Genomic DNA, 15,219 nt, shown 5'->3' with positions numbered 1-15,219 from the left:
ACTCCTGCTTCTCCTGTGCTCCTCCCCAGCCCATCCACACCAGAGGCTCCCAGGATGCTCCAACCCTTTTGCCACGCTGATTTAAACATGCTCAAGCTCCCTTTTCCTTCTCTCCTCACCCCCCTAGAGAGGCTCCCACATCTCAAACACCTGAAGCTCCAAGGTGCCTCATCCCAGCAGTCTCCTCTGTTTGTGAGCTGAGTCATGCAGGTGTCAACATTTCCAAACCTCATGGAGAGGCTCAGCAGAGCTGGGAGGGTGCAGAGCATCAAGTCAGGAGTTATTAATAGCTGCCATCGACCATCTCAGCAGCTTTGATCTACTGGCAGCTGATTGCAGCTGCTGCTCCTGATGATGAAGCACCAGGGGTCCTGCCTGTACCTCAATTTCCCTTCCCAGTTTTCCAATTTTTACTGGAACAAAACACTTTCCCCCAAAATTTCAAAACAGATGGGATTCAGCAGCCAACATTTCAGTCAGAAAGGTAAACATAATCAAGATGAAGTGTAAAATTGTACTTTGGGAGGAAAATATCAGGTCTTTGAATCCTGCTTCTAGCAAAGTCTTAGAAGTTGACATCACACACAAGAAAACTCCAGAGAATACACCTCCTTTGTGAAATTCTCCATGTACCCCTCAATCCCTATCCATGAAAATAAACTTAGAATTTGTTCCCTACAAATAATTAAAGGGGTAGAACCAAATGGTTCCCACACTATTCCATGCTTTCATCTGAAGAAGAAAAGATAATTTTTTGTTGCCTGAAGACAACACAGCACACCTGACACATTCAAGGAAACAATTCAGAAAATCACCCTGCAACAACCTAGAGACACTGTTGGGAAGAACTAAGGAAACAGGATAAAATAGCCAGCTATCCCTTTATGTCAGCATCATTGAATCCTGCTCTGGCTGCTGGGAAGCAATACAGTGTTCAAAAGAGAAAACAGAGAAACATTCTAAGGCAGATGAATTCAGGCAAATTTCCATTTTATCTTGTGTTATCAGCTACCTTCTCTATCAGCTTGCCCAAAACTTTGCAGAATTCATTGTCAGAGAAACAGCAATGAAATGGATCTATACCAGGACACTGATCTACACCATGTTGTGCTCTTCTCAGGATTTAAAGATCAGTGCAGCCAGTACTGCCTGAAATAAGTCCCCATCTCCCAACACAAGGAAAAAGCATTTTTAACGATGCCAAAAACAACAGAGTTTTGTGCAGAGTGAGACAGTTCTCTGTGTCACTCTGTGGCTTGAGCATGAACCCAAGGAGCAATTTCTACCAGTCTATTCCATTTGAGTTATAGCACCTAAATCTACATGATGATGAAATTAGACATGAAGAAAAACTCACATACTTATGATTATTGCAAAGCCTGATGTAATAAAACTGCCAAGCTTTAAGAGCACAGATACATTCCAAATATTTTAACTCATAACCACAAAGCCCATTCCACTAAGCACAACAGAAGAGTGGAACAATTTGGCCAATGCAGGTTAACTTTAGCTCACCACAGTCACATTTCAGATTCCAAATTTTCAAAAAGAAAACTAAGGTGAACATAAGAATTCCTTTCAGAAATGCTTCTATCTTTGGACAGAATGTTTTCTTTTTTAGACAAAAAGTAAAAAGTACTTAATAGTGACCAGTATTCTAGGGTTTTTGTCAAGAAGGGAAGAATTTGCAGCAGACACACACTTTACTTCTTCAACCTTTAAGTAAAGCTGTTGTAAACACAAGTTGCTCACATTGTGTACAGCAGAGCCTTGATTACACGTGACAGAGTGAATCTCTTCAACTACACCACAGAGAAGAACCCACACCTGCCAACCCTTCACAACCCTTTCACCACAGGGAGTGGTTGCCCTTCCAGCAGCAGCACAGCACACTCAGCACACCCAAAAATTATTTTTCTTGACTTCTGCCAGCCTCAGCTGCAGAGCAATAACTCCTGACTCTTATTGATCCTGGAATTTCGGGGCGTCAACATCGCAAATCCGGCTCCTGCGAGAGCAGATCCCGTCACCAGGCAACTCAATCTTAGAGATCTCAACTCCTCCAGCCCTGGGGCTGGAGCAGGATGTGCTTTTTACCTCCAGCTCGGTGTTGTGAGCGTGCAGCTTCTGCACCATGTCCTCGGCCTCGCGCATGCGGCGGCTCAGCTGCGGCGAGTGCTCGGCCGGGGTCAGCTCGCTGTCGTACGACTCCAGGATCGCCCGCATCCCGTCACGCTCCTGTGGGAACAGCAGCAAAGCACTCAGGGATGAGGGCTCAGAGCACACACCCTGCCAGGAACAGCAGCAACACACTCAGGGATGAGGGCTCAGAGCACACACCCTGCCCGGAACAGCAGCAACACACTCAGGGATGAGGGCTCAGAGCACACACCCTGCCAGGAGCAGCAGCAACACACTCAGGGATGAGGGCTCAGAGCACACACCCTGCCAGGAACAGCAGCAACACACTCAGGGATGAGGGCTCAGAGCACACACCCTGCCAAGAACAGCAGCAAAGTACTCAGGGATGAAGGCTCAAAACACACACCCAGCCAGGAACAACAGCAGCACACTCAGGGATTGTTGGACAACAGCCTTTTCTGACCCAGAGATGGGGCAACTGAGAGGTGTTTTAAAAACTTTTATTCCATTTTCAGTCTCATGAGAAGAGCGAGTCAATACAGATGTTATAATTCACACTATCACAATCAGAAGCCAATGATTTCTTAATTACAACACACTCTAAGTGTTTCTTGGCCCATCAGTTTTTTGCCACACCATTCTGTCGATGCCTGAAAACCAATCATCTAAAACTACCCCTTGTAGGTCCTACTGCAATGTATCTTTCATAGTTCTATTTCTCCAAAGTATCTACTCTTATTTGCAAGGTTATCCTTTGAAACTTTTTTCTAGCTCCATTTCTCTCTCAATAATATCTGTCCTATTCCATGGCATTTCTAAGTCAGCATTTCTTATCTCAAAGTTTGCATAGAGGTGCATAGTGTAGACCTAGAGAACTCTCTACAAATCCATTTCCCACATGGGATAAAGGCCCAGACCACACACCCTGGCAGGAATAACAGCAAATACTTTCAGGGATAAAGCCCATAGTGTGCTCCAAGAGCCTTGCACATCTTTGCCCACTTTGTTCTTTTATGTGGCAACTCAACTCTGATGGATGCACACTCATCATCTTCTTATCAGCACCAAGGCACAGATGAACACACAGTTCTAATAAAATAAATGTTGCTGCAGTGAATACTGAAAGATTAGACTGTCTTGTGTCTATAACACCTCACATTCTTTGCAAGAAAGCAACATGCAGACACTCTAACAAGCAGATGGCAACTGAAAACAGAGTCTGCCTTCTTCCTGGAGACACTCTTCTAATTCAACATGGCTGAATGGGTTTCCTCAGCAAAATATTTAGTGTTGTACTTGACATTTTTCTTGCCAGAGCCGCAGCAAAGAAAGAACAGAATTGTCACAACAGAAATGAAACAAATTTGACATCCAACAAAGTGGCTGAGAGCAAATATCCTCAAAATGGTATGTGACTTATCACTTGTTAGATGCTGCAACACTTGGTGCTTGTAACAAACATTTTTTTCAGAGGTTAATGTCTGGCAGACAGTGTTTGGCTCACTTCTCTGTCTACTGGCAATTATAACCAGGTATTTGCAGAGAAAGACAAACAGAAGGCTCCTTCTCCCCTCCCTGACAGCAGCTCCCCAACTACAAGGCTTGGGCTCAGAGCTAAATGTGTAACTTTATGTGTGAGCTGCTGGCTGAAATATTCCTAATGCATTCCCAGCTTCAGAAGCACCTAATGCCTCCCTCCAAGGCACTGGTGGAGAAGAAGAACGAGGACAAAAAGAAAATTTGAAGAAGCCAGGTATGTTTAAGGAGGTGGCTGGTCACAATGCAGTGTGCCCACAGGGATTTAGCAGCTGGATGAAGAGTTTCATCTTTTGACTGCATGGAAGAATCTTGATGCTTATGAGGCTGCAGAACAGGGTCAAAGCAGCACAGGCCCCTGGCATAAACCCAAAGAGACAAAACTCTGAGGAAAACAGAGCAGCATTGCCCCCCTTTCACTGCTGAGGTTTGATACCTCCCCTGCTACACAAATGCAGGAGCAGACTGGACAAACCAGCTCCATGCTGGGAATTCTGCCATATCAGAGCATCACTGGGCTGTACAGCTGTGCAGTTCACATCCAGCCCAGGCCACTGCAGCACTTCATAAACCCAGCTCAGCTGCACCAAAAAATTTCAACTTGGGCAAATCAGGAATTATTGGGGCAGAAAACACCCCTAAATGCAAAAGGCTGTATTTCAGAGTGAAGGTGACCCCTAACCACCCAGCTCAGCCTGGATACAAAGGTTATCTCCTCCTTCCAAATCTAAAGGTCAGAGACTGAATGTGGACAGCAAGTGTCCATGTGGGAAGGGAAGGAACATTCAAATTCAAGGTGTGACAACAAGACTGGGGGCACTGCCAGAGGTACAGTGTGTTCAGAGCACGTCATGGACTGAAAGGTCAGCAGGTAAAACCACCCCAAGACTGAAGGACAGCCTGGGGCTACAGGAACAGAGTTAACAAAATTATAAAGAAAAACAGGTTTTAACATAAATAGTACCAGCAGCTATTACCAGCTCCTAGCCCAGATTTGACAGAAGAGAAATATTTTTCCAGGGCAACAGTTGTGCCATAGTTTAGAACTGTTCATCTGACAGACACGTGAAAGGAAATACTTCCATGTTACTGAAAAAGAAGAAAACCCAAATGCAGACACACCTGCCTTGTAATGAACTTGTTAAGCAGAGAGGCAGCAGGACAGGATCTCTCCAACCTCCTCTTCCCCCTCCAGTACCCACAGACATCACCCAGTCTGCCCAGTGCATTCTCCATAAGGCAAACTGCTTTTGCTTGGGAGATGAATTCCATTCCCCACTTAGAGCCAAATCACCTTCTAGAGCACAGAAGAGAACATAATGACAGCACTTAGTGAAGGTATTGGTTTGAGCTTTGCATGTTGTTGCAATTAGATTTGCAATTACAGCATCCTCTCTCTTCTCTGCACTCCGAGCTGCTCTGCTGTCCTAATTTTCTCTTAAGAATCTTTCATCTGTGTGATAACTTACCACTGCTATGTTCTCTCCACTGCAGCAGGGGCAGTCCCAAAATCCTTGGTGTTTTCTTTCAAAAGCAAACAGGACCCCTGGCACCCCATCACACTTGGATTTCAATTAATGCTGAATATGAGCTCATTTGAGTCATCTTCATCAAGACCCCAGCACATCCCTGGGCTGTCCAGCTACAAGGAGGACAAACTCCAGCATGGGAAAGCTGCATGGGAGCATGACCAACCCCACAGGCTGTCTTTCCCCTAAATTCAACCACAGCCCTTGCCCTTCAAAGCATCTCTCTAAAACAAAGAGTAAACTCGTCAAGAAAAAAATTACACATGGTAAACACAGCAGAAACTGTATTGGAAAAAGAAAAAAAAAGTTCTGAAAAGCTGAACTAAAGGGTGGCACAATTAAACACTTGATCCTGGAGTTTACTTATCCTCTTTAATTATTTCTAAATATTAATACTGTTAGTGAAATCAATTCTCAGCTTCCAAGTGGTCCCCAGCTCCATTTCTTAAATTTCTCCCCATCAAGAGCACTTATTAAAAGCTTTTCCCTCCCTTCTAAAGATCTTGTTAGTTTGGCAGGAAACAGAACTTCTTGTTGAGAAGTCCTCTGTCTAAAAGAGTTTCTCAAAAATGTAATCCTAATTTAGTAATTACTGCAGTATTCCTCATTCTTCATGACCCATCAAAATCCTCCCCAGGCACTTTCAGATGCCCTTCCTAACCTTATTCTAATACAGCTGCTTGGCTGCTTCCTATCTGGAGGGCATTCATCAGAATTACTAAAAAGCAGTTCCTCTGGAAATTTCCAAAATTTACCCAGCACAGGGTAAATCTCTACTAACTCACCATAGCCCTACCCTGGTACAATTCCAGGTGATCTTTACCTTAACTAGTTTTAAATCAACACTTGAACAGAAATGTAGCTCATTCTAAACATGCCCTAAATGCAGAATAATAATTTTGATGTTCATTACAAACCTAGGAAATTAATGCCCTACAGCAAACCCTGGTGCTGCAGCTTGCAGCTGTGTTTGAGGAGATGTAAGTTTGAAAAAGAGGAAGGATAGTGATTTTTTTCAAAGGTTGAACAGTTTCCCTTCCTTCTCCCAGCACCAGCCCATTCATCAAATAAATATTCCTCCCACTATTGCATAAGTAACTAAGAAGAAAACACATTTTATAATTTAAACCAGAAACTAGAGCTAATCCCTTGAAAATGTGCTATGGGAAAGAACAGGATGGCACCTCTGCAAAATGCCACCCCAAAGATGAAGCTTCTCCCCAGTCCTCCCAGCAGCTTCTCTGCTCCCTCTGTAAAACCAAAATTTGACCTAACAAGTAGCTTGAAGCTCAGAGAAAGTCCCTTCCTGCAGCACTCACACCCCAGGAGTGGTCTAGAAACAGCAGGAACTGGAGTTCTCCAGGACTTTTGGGTTAATTTTAGGTAAAGAACTAAGAAGGGTTCACACAAGCACCATCATCATCATGGCAAAACCATCACCCCCAAGCCACTGCAGCACTGCACAAGGGCAGCCCACAGACTCCTGCACTCTGAGGAGCATCAGAGCCACTCCTGCCTGGGTGTGGGAAGTAACTGAAGAGTAAAACATAGCCAAAAAACCATAAAAAGGTGTCTGACCCTATACACATACATATAAGTTCAGGCCCTTCCTCTGCTGCTTCTCCTTAGCCCCTCTTCAAACACACACACACCATTCACCACAGACTTTCTAATTAGTTGAAGAAAAGAAAAATCAATAAGAAAGAAATTAAAGTTACAAATCTAGCTGAAGTCAGTCACACACCCAGGGAAAATGTGTTCCTGGGGTAAAGTTTATCCAGTGTCATAATTTTATTGAAATCCTATATCTTCCTATTGACTTTTATCGTTTCAAGCTGGATGCCAGAGTTATCATTATTAGAGTCTCGGGGTTGCTCGCAGGCCTGAGGTTTGAGGTGGCTTTTTTATTTTTTTCCTTTTATAAACAAGCTGTAATTGTCTGGTTTATTGATCAATAAATCTTTCAACTGCCTCTCTTCACCCCGCTTCTGTGCTGGTGGGTCTCCTGCACCATTCTCTGCAAGAAAATACAGGGTTGCTGTTTTTTAAAGAACAGATTGCCTTGTCATTAGCAATGAAAGAGCAGGAATTGTGCTGGTCAGTTCCAATAATGGCTTTTTAATGACACATTCTAGTCACAGTAAAATCTGCTTTATTTCCACACGAGTGAACTCTGACTATTAATCCACAACCCAATGGCACAGCTCGCTTGCTCTCTCACTTGTGCACAGGTTAGAGCCTGGCAGAGGAGACAGGCTCTGTACAGTGGAATCAAAATGATATTTTGTAGAATATTTCCCTTTCCCACTTGGTGCTTTTTGGATGGCACAGAAATATTCCCAAGTATTACATCAGCTTTTTTGTTTAATTAATGATAATTCTGGGGGAATGTTAACAGGCTGCTTCATTATCAGAAATCAGTGGCAAGATTTCTTCCCCCTCCTCTTCATCTTCAGACTCCTAAATCCAAATTAGTTGTAATAAGGGAAAATATCAAGACTGAAGAAAGATATGGAGCTTCAACATCAAACAGATGCTATTTGCAATCAGATATAATTTAGCTAACTCTTTCTCTTAAAAAAAATACAAATAAAAGAAAGAGATGACTGAGTAACAGGTCTTGGCTTTCTGGCTTTAATATACAGAAGAAGGGAGATGGCAAGTGGGGCTTGACCAGATGTTTAACATCAGTAAAATCAGTGAGAGGTGCAGGAATATAAATCAAAATGTGGTTAGAAATAACTGAAGAATACGTAAATAAATTAGACTGTGTCAGAACCTACTGACAGAATATATTCTTAGGTTACCTTATAAAATTAATCACATTAATCACAAGCAACTACCTTTGAGGAACTCAAAAATGTTAAGACAGCAACTGAAAACAGGACAGACAGACCCAACCTTTTAAGAGAAGGATGGGTAAGAGGATACAGATTCTGGCAATTATAAATCACTTCAATATTTTGGTATCTCATAAAATACTTGAAAAAAACATTAACAATCAAATTGCAAGCAGCTAGAGAAGAATTAAGGACAACAAACAATCAACTGAGCCTTAATATGACTAATATGAAAACAGTCTAATTTCCTTCTTTGACAGGTAAATTGTCTGCTGAATAAAGGCAAATAATAAATGTGATAAATCTTAACTGCAGTGATGTGTTTATCAAAGGGGAGAATTACAATTCAAGAACATCTCTGTAATTCAGAGGAATGAGTTTGTATCAGGGTGATGAAACTCATGGAAACAAAGCACAGAGCCTTGAGTGCTGTGTGGCAGCAGAGCCAGCAGGCACCACGAGCAGGCTGCAGCATCAGTGGGGATCTGCCTGTTTGTACCTTCCTGATGGAAAACTAGTGCAGCCCTCTCCAGCATCAGCAGGATACAGGAGATACCCTGTACCCTAAAAAAAAAAAAATTAAACCTAAATAAAGCATTACCCAGGGAATAGAAACAGGGATGCTGACAATTAACAGGTTCTGCCCCACTCTGAGGGCTGTTAAGCCTTATTTTGGAAGTAAAGCTAAGTTCAAATCCTGTTGCCTTGTGGAAAGTGTAGGGGAAAAGCAACAACCAAGCACCAGCAAGGCCCAGGGAGCACCAGCCCTGCAGGGGCAGCTGGGGCTAAAGACACATTGGGTCAGACTTTGCTCTTATGGGAGCCACATCCCTCTTGGAGCATTGTTAATTAGCACAGGAGCTAATGGACTCTCCCCAGCACAAAAGCAGAAAAGTTAAATTATCAGAAACTTCTCAACCCCTCCTTGTCTTCAGCAGCATCTCTGATGACCAGAAGGCAAACAGTTCCCCTTCCTCTTAGCACTCTCATCTTCTGTAAAAGTCATCTTTAAGCCAAAATTTTCTACTCCCAAACCTACAAATAGCTTCCTCCTCATCTGCAGCCATTTCTCAGCACTTCTTTCTGTGGCTGACCTATTTTCACATTACTTTGCAAATCAGAACTGACTGCAGACACATATGTATACACACACCATTGACTTTCTACTCAAGACCTCAATTAAAACACCATTTACAAAAAAAAGCCCGTTAACATCATAAAAATAAAAACATCCAGCAGATTTCACTATCCTTGTACTGACATGACCATTAGGAAACATTTTTTAAAGTATCCTTAGTTCTTGAATGTGACTGTCTACAGTCAACACAACACTCTGATGGTGTTTTTGCCCCTCAAGCCAATATAAAGCTATTGCAGGAATCTAAACATGGATTTAACCTCTAAAGAAGCCTTTCAGATATGCTCTGCCCTACAACTAAGGCTTCTCCATGACAAAAATATTATTTCTTTTGAAATTCAAGTACCTGCATTCATGCCTAACAGGAACAGGTGGGGAGAGGTCAGAAAAGCTGATGCACACACCCACAGGCACACAGCAAACCAGGGACCCCTGTGTGTCCCATCATCTCTCTGCAAGGGGTGGTTTCCATTTGTTTTCTAACACTCTTAACCTGACTTTCCTAGCAGGTAAATGGCTTTATCATTCAGGGTGAAAAGCAACTTTCCTCCTGAGGCTGGAAGTGTGGAGAAAGCAACAACTTGGGGAACCTGGTGGGAACAGGGCACCATCAGGCAGAGAGCATGAAAGAGATGATCAAAGACTCAGGTGCCAGAACAAGGCATTCAGAGACTTCTAGTTCTCAACCACCCATTCTTAAATTCTGGAGAAATTCTGCAATCCAATTGCTCTTCTTGGCCAACATTCAGCTGGCAGCTTTAAAAGTTTTCCTACAAATAACTGTGTATATCTCACATGCTCTTGTATTCCATAGGTTTTCCTCCTGATTTATAGTCCTCCCTTTCTGTTGGTCCCTCTCCTCCAACACTTCTCTGCAGAGAGCTCAGCTTGCCTCATATCCTGGCAATGGACCAGAGCAAATAAATCCACAGTAACTCTTTTAATCCGTCTCTGATAAATCTCCTGCTTTACTCTCTCCTGGAAAATTGTGCATGGTCTCTGAAAGCCCCGTTTTGCTTATAGCACATCCATATGCCAGCTGACAAGCAATCATACAACTGACACTGCAACAAATTAAATATCATCTGACTAAAATACCCCTGGGGTCCTCTTGCTTCACAGCGAGTTTAACATGTTTAGTTATGTTTCTTAGCCTCCTGCTGCTGTGAAATAATTGTATGGTTTTTTCTTAGTTTAGCTCCCCTGTACTGGAACACTCACTGCTGCCTATCTCCAGAGTGAGCCTGCTTTTCTGTCTCAGTGTTTGGCATCTCTTCATTCCAAAAAAAAAAACCTCTTTTTCCTATCATTTCTCTCAGTCCCACTGCTCAGGCAGTGGCAATCTTGTGTGTGAAGCTGCCTTATTCACCTGCCTCAGCACAGGGTCACTCCCTATTTGACACCCTGTGCATGGTTCACATGTCAAAAACAGTAATTTCTTTAAGAAAACAAACAAAACCATCCCAAAAACCCTCAACATACATTCTTCAATCTAGCCATTAGATTACCATCACTGCCAGAGGGAAAGCATACAGCTGACCAGGGAATGGATCCATCCTCACTGGCATTACAAAACTGTTACTCACCTATTAAAAAAAATAGAGAACTAAAAATAAGATACAAAAAGAAAGTTTTTGTGATGGCACATGAGATTTTTATGCTGCTAGTGTATAAAAATTCACCCCTATGTTCATTCCTTACAGTCAGATTCTTTTTTCTCCTGCTACTAAGTAACCCAGAAATTGGCCTCTAAAGCTCTTAACAGGCAGTTTCCTGCAGTTTTAACCACTTAAATATCATTAACTTGGGAGAAAAGCAAACTGAACTGTGCTCAAAGCCAGTGCAGTTATCTCAGCAAGAATGAAGGAGGAGGAAGGGCCCCATCACCTGGGCTCTGCTCCTGGGCATTCAGGCTAGGACAGAACTGAAGCAGAAGGGCAAAGCTCTCACATCACATTTTGAGGGGACAAGAAAAAAATATCAGAAATGAGTTCATCCAATCCAACATAGCACATGCCATTGATATCAAAAGTAATTCCTTGATCCCTTCATGATGTGTCAACAACTCCAGAAATATGTCAGCTGTGGTTTTTTGAAGAAGGCAAAGAAAAAGGGATTTTAGGTGATGCTTCAAAATGTACATCACCTGACTGCTTTATTAGACGATATTAATAATTTCCCATCTTTTACTTAATTCATAAAACATTCCCTCTACTGCCTCCAGGGTATAAAAGATCAGTGATTCCAATAAAAGTTTCACAAATTATACATCAAGTTATCTCCCACGTCATCCATAGCACATCTGCATTATTATAAAGGATTCTCAGGGCAGAGGGGACACAGCTCTTGGCCCTTGCAGCCCAGCAGTTCCTCCTTCAGAGAGGACACCAGAGAGAGAAGACTGAACTGAGACTGAAATCTGGCCCAGGGTCACCTTCCATACTACATAAACTACCTATATAGCAAAAGAATACCCAAATATATTCTTCTTGAAATAATAAAAAACCATAAAGGGTCGTTTCACACCCAAACCATGCTCCCAACAATAAGACTGGGCCAGATTATTTAATCACACACAGTAATTTATCCAGAGCACATCAATGGATAACCCTTTACTTTAAAGTTCTATGCTTTCCCTACACGAGGTCAAAATACTTATTTTTCATCATATATGTTTCACATTACCTGTGCGATGAGGGTTCCATGCTTTAACTTGTACCCTTTGAAAATATGAAAGATCTGTTTTACACAAGATAGAAACTGCACCACACAACACCTCCTTGGCTGTTTTCAGGATCAGTTTATTCTCTCACCCAGAGCACAGCTCAGCCAACACCCACAGAATGTTCCTCATTCCTCATTAGCTTAACCAGGAGTCACCTTCAGAGTTGGCTCTCAGGCAGCAAGTGAGCACCATGAAGCTGATATTTAACCTTGTGACCTGCACTTCTGAAAGAGTTTTCTGCATTTGAAAAGGAAAATGTGCCCCCTCAGTGCTCAGACTGCAGCTTCTGACCAGAGGTTGCCATGTGCTGGCTCTGGAATCCCAGACAAACCTCAGGGCAGGCTGGCAGAGGAGCCCAAACCCACCCCTCTGTGCCTGGGATCCTGCTCCTCCCGAGACCCTGACATGGGGAAGAACAAAACTGGATGTTTAAGGAACAGCTACAAAGACTCCTTCAGGCAGGTACTTCACCAAAATTCCAGTTGCACCTTCACCTTGGGCTTCCCAACTCCAGAAAAATGGCATCTAATGAAAACATTTGAGAAACAGCCTCTCATTGGCAACTCCTCTGGATACTTTCATTGATCATATAAATATCCAGTCTTTCTGAACACTGAGAAACTCCTGGCTTTACCAATTTTCTGGTGGAAATTAATCCTATTAATTTTTTCACTGCTTGAAAATGCATTTTCTTTTATCAGGCTTCAATTTGCCACCTTTCAGCTCCATTGAACATCTTTGTTGTTGCCTTGCAAAGACAGAGAAAACAACTCCCAGACAACTTCTCTAAACCATTCATTCATTAGATTCTGTGCTTTCAAATTGCCACCTCTTCTTCAACTGCTTTTTAAGGTCAACAAGTCCAACCATCATTTTTCCAGCACAGCTGCTTTCCCAGTCTTTCACACTCTCATCACCCATGTCTGACTGCTGCTCTCATTCTGCAGCATCCTACCTGAACTGAGTTGATGAGGAATAAGTGAAGATGCAAAGTCCTGGGTCCCTTCCCCACCTCTCTGTGATAACAGGCACCTCTCCTCAGCCACTCCTGGCATGCTCACAGCAACAGGACAAGATGTTCTCCCAAAATATGCTGAGCCAAGGGATGAAAAAAACCTGTCAAGTAATCTCCTCAGAAACCCCCCTCAACCACAGCAGCAAAGAACACCAGAGAAGAGAATATATCTCCAGTCCTTGTGGTAACAGCTCACAGGTACAAATTTCCTCAAATTTAAACATTTCAGAACTGAAATTTTTACTTTAAAATAGTCTACTAGCTGGTAAAGCTAATTTTAACACTAGCTGACACTCAGTGAACACCTTCCCTTTATTATCACTAGACACTGCAAAACTAATTCACAGACAAAATGACATTGCTTTCTTTTTTCTCTCTCCACTGTCTCTGCAATATTAAGTCAACAAAATCTTTCCTCAAAACTGCATTGACATCAAGAATGTTATGCTCACACCATTAGACAAAATGTGAAGCACTGAAGTCGTGCTTCATTAAAAACAAGTGGAAAAATCAGTTTACCAGAATAAAAACATTATTTAGGAAAGATATTCATTATACACATCTGAAAAGCAATTATGATTAAATGTACAAGACAGAAACATTCATCATCCTTTTAATATTTGACCATAATGTTTGCATTTCCAACCAAACCAGATTTCAGTAAAGAACAGAAACACAGTAATCAAAAAAACTCCTTTGTTGCAAACTAAACCCTTTGGTTTATTTTCAAAGTAACAAGCTGCCACATTTTGGACAATGAAACAGACCATCAGCTTTTCTACTTCTGGGCACAACCTCCAGGTGTACAGAATGTGGTAAAACCACAGAAAAAACTGGCAAACAAAAGATAGAAGGGAAAAGGTCCCTCCCTGCCACATAACACCACAGAAAAAGCTGGTCAATATGATGATTATCCTACTTCCATACTGCAACACATCCACACAGAACTTTCTGAACAATTTTAAGGGACTTCAGTTGAATTTTCACTGTGGCTGCATTCCACCTACCAGAAAGACAATCCAGAGGACACCGAACCCACCACAGGCAGAATTATAGAATTTTGAATTTGCAATGAAGGCTTCAAGAAAACAAAAAGGTGGGAACAGACCCTTTTGCAGTGCAATATTTAAGCCCACACTACTCATTTGTAAATTTGGAAAAAAGTCCATTGTGACATGTCAGGAAATACTATCAGAACAGTTTTTCTTATTCTAAAGTAAGTTAAAAGTTTAAAGTAAAGTCACATATCTGTTGCTATATTTGGTTCTTCTGCTTCCCTTTGGAAAATACCATTATATTATTTAATAAAGTGCCTTTCAATAAACCTGGCACACTCCTGACTTAGTGCAATCTTTCTCAAATACACCTTTATCTTACCAGCCAGTGCTGTAGGAGATGATGCCATTTTCAATGGAGTCTATTATCAGCACTAGGCAGACTCAAACTGGCACAACAGTTGAAGTTTGAAAGCTGCTCAGAATATTGTCCCCAGCTCTCCTTCTGGTTTTCCCTTCTCTGCAGAAGCATATTCCATGGAATTCATCCAGGCAGGTTCATGAACAGCTCAGACTCCCCTCTCCAGAAGACCAGGGCTGTGATCCTGCCATTGGCTTTGTTTCCCTCTCTCAGGAGTCACTTTCAATTATTTAACAGGATCTTTAACATCCACCTTGGGCTGTTTAAAAAACTCTCCACAATCACCATAAAATCACTTGAATCCACAAGCACAAAAAAAGGGTTGGTTTGGTGATGAAGGGAAGGCAAAAGGTACCAGGAACAAATCACACAGCTGGAATTTCTGACCACCTGGCAATACCCCTCTCTCAACTTATTCCAAAAAACTACTCCTATTTCACTTGTAACTATTACTTTTTAGACTTGTCCTTATTATTTCACCTCCAATAACAACATTTGTGAGTTTTACCATGTTCAAAGACAGCAGGACAAATGCATTGTTTTTGTCAGCGCAGTCCCAGAGATGCTGCCCACGGTTATTAATTCTCTTCAGTTTCTTGAGGGTAAAGAAGCACCCAAAAAGCAGCAAGTGATAAGTTTCTGCCTCTCTCCCTGTGCACATCAAGAATTCTAAATGCACACACAAAATCAACAAGCAAGGTTACGCAGAAGAATCTCTGTGCCAAATACCTGCCTCGAGTCCATGGAAGACATAGTACAAATTTGACAGCAGATGTCAAATCTTTTCAACTTTTTCTCTCAATCAAATTAGTTACTAATGAAACAGTTTATGATTAATACTCACTTAAGTCAAGAAGAAAATTAGGGGGAAAGCTATC

At 42.0% G+C, this 15,219-nt stretch overlaps 1 protein-coding gene across 7 annotated transcripts in view; it reads right to left on the bottom strand.

Annotated features, from left to right (window-relative positions):
- The window catches only part of MAD1L1 (mitotic arrest deficient 1 like 1), a 347,152-nt gene that overhangs the window by 203,120 nt on the left and 128,813 nt on the right, over positions 1-15,219 (bottom strand). For all 7 annotated transcript variants that reach the window (XR_014958379.1, XR_014958378.1, XM_021539694.3 and 4 more), the window contains exon 12: positions 2,098-2,238. Coding sequence is in view for 5 of the 7 variants with exons in the window: in XM_021539694.3 (XP_021395369.2) it covers positions 2,098-2,238 (141 nt within the window). In the remaining 2 variants the exon portion in view is untranslated. The remainder of the gene's footprint in view (positions 1-2,097; positions 2,239-15,219) is intronic.

This window comes from Lonchura striata, chromosome 14, assembly GCF_050655825.1.
Source record: "Lonchura striata isolate lonStrDom1 chromosome 14, ASM5065582v1, whole genome shotgun sequence".
Taxonomy (NCBI): Eukaryota; Metazoa; Chordata; class Aves; order Passeriformes; family Estrildidae; genus Lonchura; species Lonchura striata.
The sequence above is the reverse complement of the archived record's forward strand: the minus strand, read 5'-3'. Positions and strand labels throughout refer to the sequence as shown.